This window comes from Scomber japonicus, chromosome 15 (genome assembly GCF_027409825.1).
Source record: "Scomber japonicus isolate fScoJap1 chromosome 15, fScoJap1.pri, whole genome shotgun sequence".
Lineage (NCBI taxonomy): Eukaryota > Metazoa > Chordata > Actinopteri > Scombriformes > Scombridae > Scomber > Scomber japonicus.
Window position 1 is genome coordinate 225,001 of NC_070592.1, and position 2,500 is coordinate 227,500.

At 53.5% G+C, this 2,500-nt stretch overlaps 1 protein-coding gene across 1 annotated transcript in view; it reads left to right on the top strand.

Moving 5' to 3' along the window:
* Positions 1-2,500, top strand: part of bop1 (BOP1 ribosomal biogenesis factor) — a 21,885-nt gene that overhangs the window by 1,896 nt on the left and 17,489 nt on the right. The window contains exons 4-6 of the mRNA XM_053334775.1: positions 787-873; positions 950-1,104; positions 1,181-1,298. Coding sequence (XP_053190750.1) covers positions 787-873; positions 950-1,104; positions 1,181-1,298 — 360 coding nt within the window. The remainder of the gene's footprint in view (positions 1-786; positions 874-949; positions 1,105-1,180; positions 1,299-2,500) is intronic.

Consider the following 2,500-nt stretch of genomic DNA (forward strand, 5'->3'; position numbering starts at 1 on the left):
TTCCTTAGAACCTGTGACTGACCCGTAGAACCTGTGACTGGCTCTTAGAACCTGTGACTGACCCTTAGAACCTGTGACTGACCCTTAGAACCTGTGACTGACCCGTAGAACCTGTGACTGGCTCTTAGAACCTGTGACTGACCCTTAGAACCTGTGACTGGCCCTTAGAACCTGTGACTGACCGTAGAACCTGTGACTGGCCCGTAGAACCTGTGACTGGCCCTTAGAACCTGTGACTGACCCGTAGAACCTGTGACTGGCCCGTAGAACCTGTGACTGGCCCGTAGAACCTGTGACTGACCCTTAGAACCTGTGACTGACCCTTAGAACCTGTGTCTGACCCTTAGAACCTGTGACTGGCCCTTAGAACCTGTGACTGGCCCTTAGAACCTGTGACTGACCCGTAGAACCTGTGACTGGCTCTTAGAACCTGTGACTGACCCTTAGAACCTGTGACTGGCCCGTAGAACCTGTGACTGACCCGTAGAACCTGTGACTGGCATGTAGAACCTGTGACTAGCCCTTAGAACCTGTGACTGGCCCGTAGAACCTGTGACTGGCCCTTAGTACCTGGGACTGACCCGTAGAACCTGTGACTGACCCTTAGAACCTGTGACTGACCCGTAGAACCTGTGACTGACCCTTAGAACCTGTGACTGGCCCTTAGAACCTGTGACTGGCCCTTAGAACCTGTGACTGACCCGTAGAACCTGTGACTGTAGAGCAAGTTCTCAGGGTTCTCCTATTAAAGATCCGCTGTTCCACCTGTAGAACCAGAAGAAACAGAAGAAGAAGAAGAAGAAGCAGGAAGTAACAGAAGTAGCAGAAGAAGAAAAGAAAGACGAGTACGAACACGACTCATCAGATGAAGAGGTGAGTTTAACACCGAGGTTCTGCTGGGTTCTCTGATGTTTCTCTGGGTTCTCTGACGTTCTGTGATGTTCTTTAGGACATCAGGAACACGGTGGGGAACATCCCCATGGAGTGGTACAAAGACTTCCCTCACATTGGCTACGACCTGGACGGGAAGAAGATCTTTAAGCCAATCAGAAACAAGGACGAGCTCGACGACTTCCTGGACAAGATGGAGAACCCCGACTACTGGTGAGTTAGCACGATGCTAACTTCCTCATTGTTTAAAAAGGGAATGCTAGTGATGCTAACAGCTAACTGTCTGCAGGAGAACCGTCCACGACAAGCAGACAGGAAGTGACATCACGCTGTCTGACGAGCAGGTGGAGCTAGTGAACCGTCTGCAGAGGGGCCAGTTCGGAGACGTGAACTTCAACGAGTACCAGGTACGGAACCCTAACCCAGGTACAGAACCCTAACCCTGGTACAGAACCCTAACCCAGGTACAGAACCCTAACCCTGGTACAGAACCCTAACCCAGGTACAGAACCCTAACCCTGGTACAGAACCCTAACCCAGGTACAGAACCCTAACCCAGGTACGGAACCCTAACCCTGGTACAGAACCCTAACCCAGGTACGGAACCCTAACCCAGGTACAGAACCCTAACCTAGGGACGGAACCCTAACCCAGGTACAGAACCCTAAACCTGGTACAGAACCCTAACCCAGGTACGGAACCCTAACCCAGGTACGGAACCCTAACCCTGGTACGGAACCCTAACCCTGGTACAGAACCCTAACCCAGGTACAGAACCCTAACCCTGGTACGGGACCCTATCCCAGGTACGGGACCCTAACCCAGGTACGGAACCCTAACCCTGGTACGGGACCCTAACCCTGGTACGGAACCCTAACCCAGATACGGAACCCTAACCCAGGTACGGAACCCTAACCCTGGTACGGAACCCTAACCCTGGTACAGAACCCTAACCCTGGTACGGGACCCTAACCCAGGTACGGGACCCTAACCCAGGTACGGAACCCTAACCCAGGTACGGAACCCTAACCCTGGTACAGAACCCTAATCCAGGTACAGAACCCTAACCCTGGTACGGAACCCTAACCCTGGTACAGAACCCTAACCCAGGTACAGAACCCTAACCCTGGTACAGAACCCTAACCCAGATACGGAACCCTAACCCAGGTACAGAACCCTAACCCAGGTACAGAACCCTAACCCAGGTACAGAACCCTAACCCTGGTACGGAACCCTAACCCTGGTACGGAACCCTAACCCTGGTACGGAACCCTAACCCTGGTACAGAACCCTAACCCTGGTACGGGACCCTAACCCAGGTACGGGACCCTAACCCAGGTACGGGACCCTAACCCAGGTACGGAACCCTAACCCTGGTACGGGACCCTAACCCTGGTACGGAACCCTAACCCAGGTACGGAACCCTAACCCAGATACGGAACCCTAACCCAGGTACGGAACCGTAACCCAGGTACAGAACCCTAACCCAGGTACGGGACCCTAACCCAGGTACGGAACCCTAACCCAGGTACAGAACCGTAACTCAGGTACGGAACCCTAACTCAGGTACAGAACCCTAACCCAGGTACGGAACCCTAACCCAGGTACG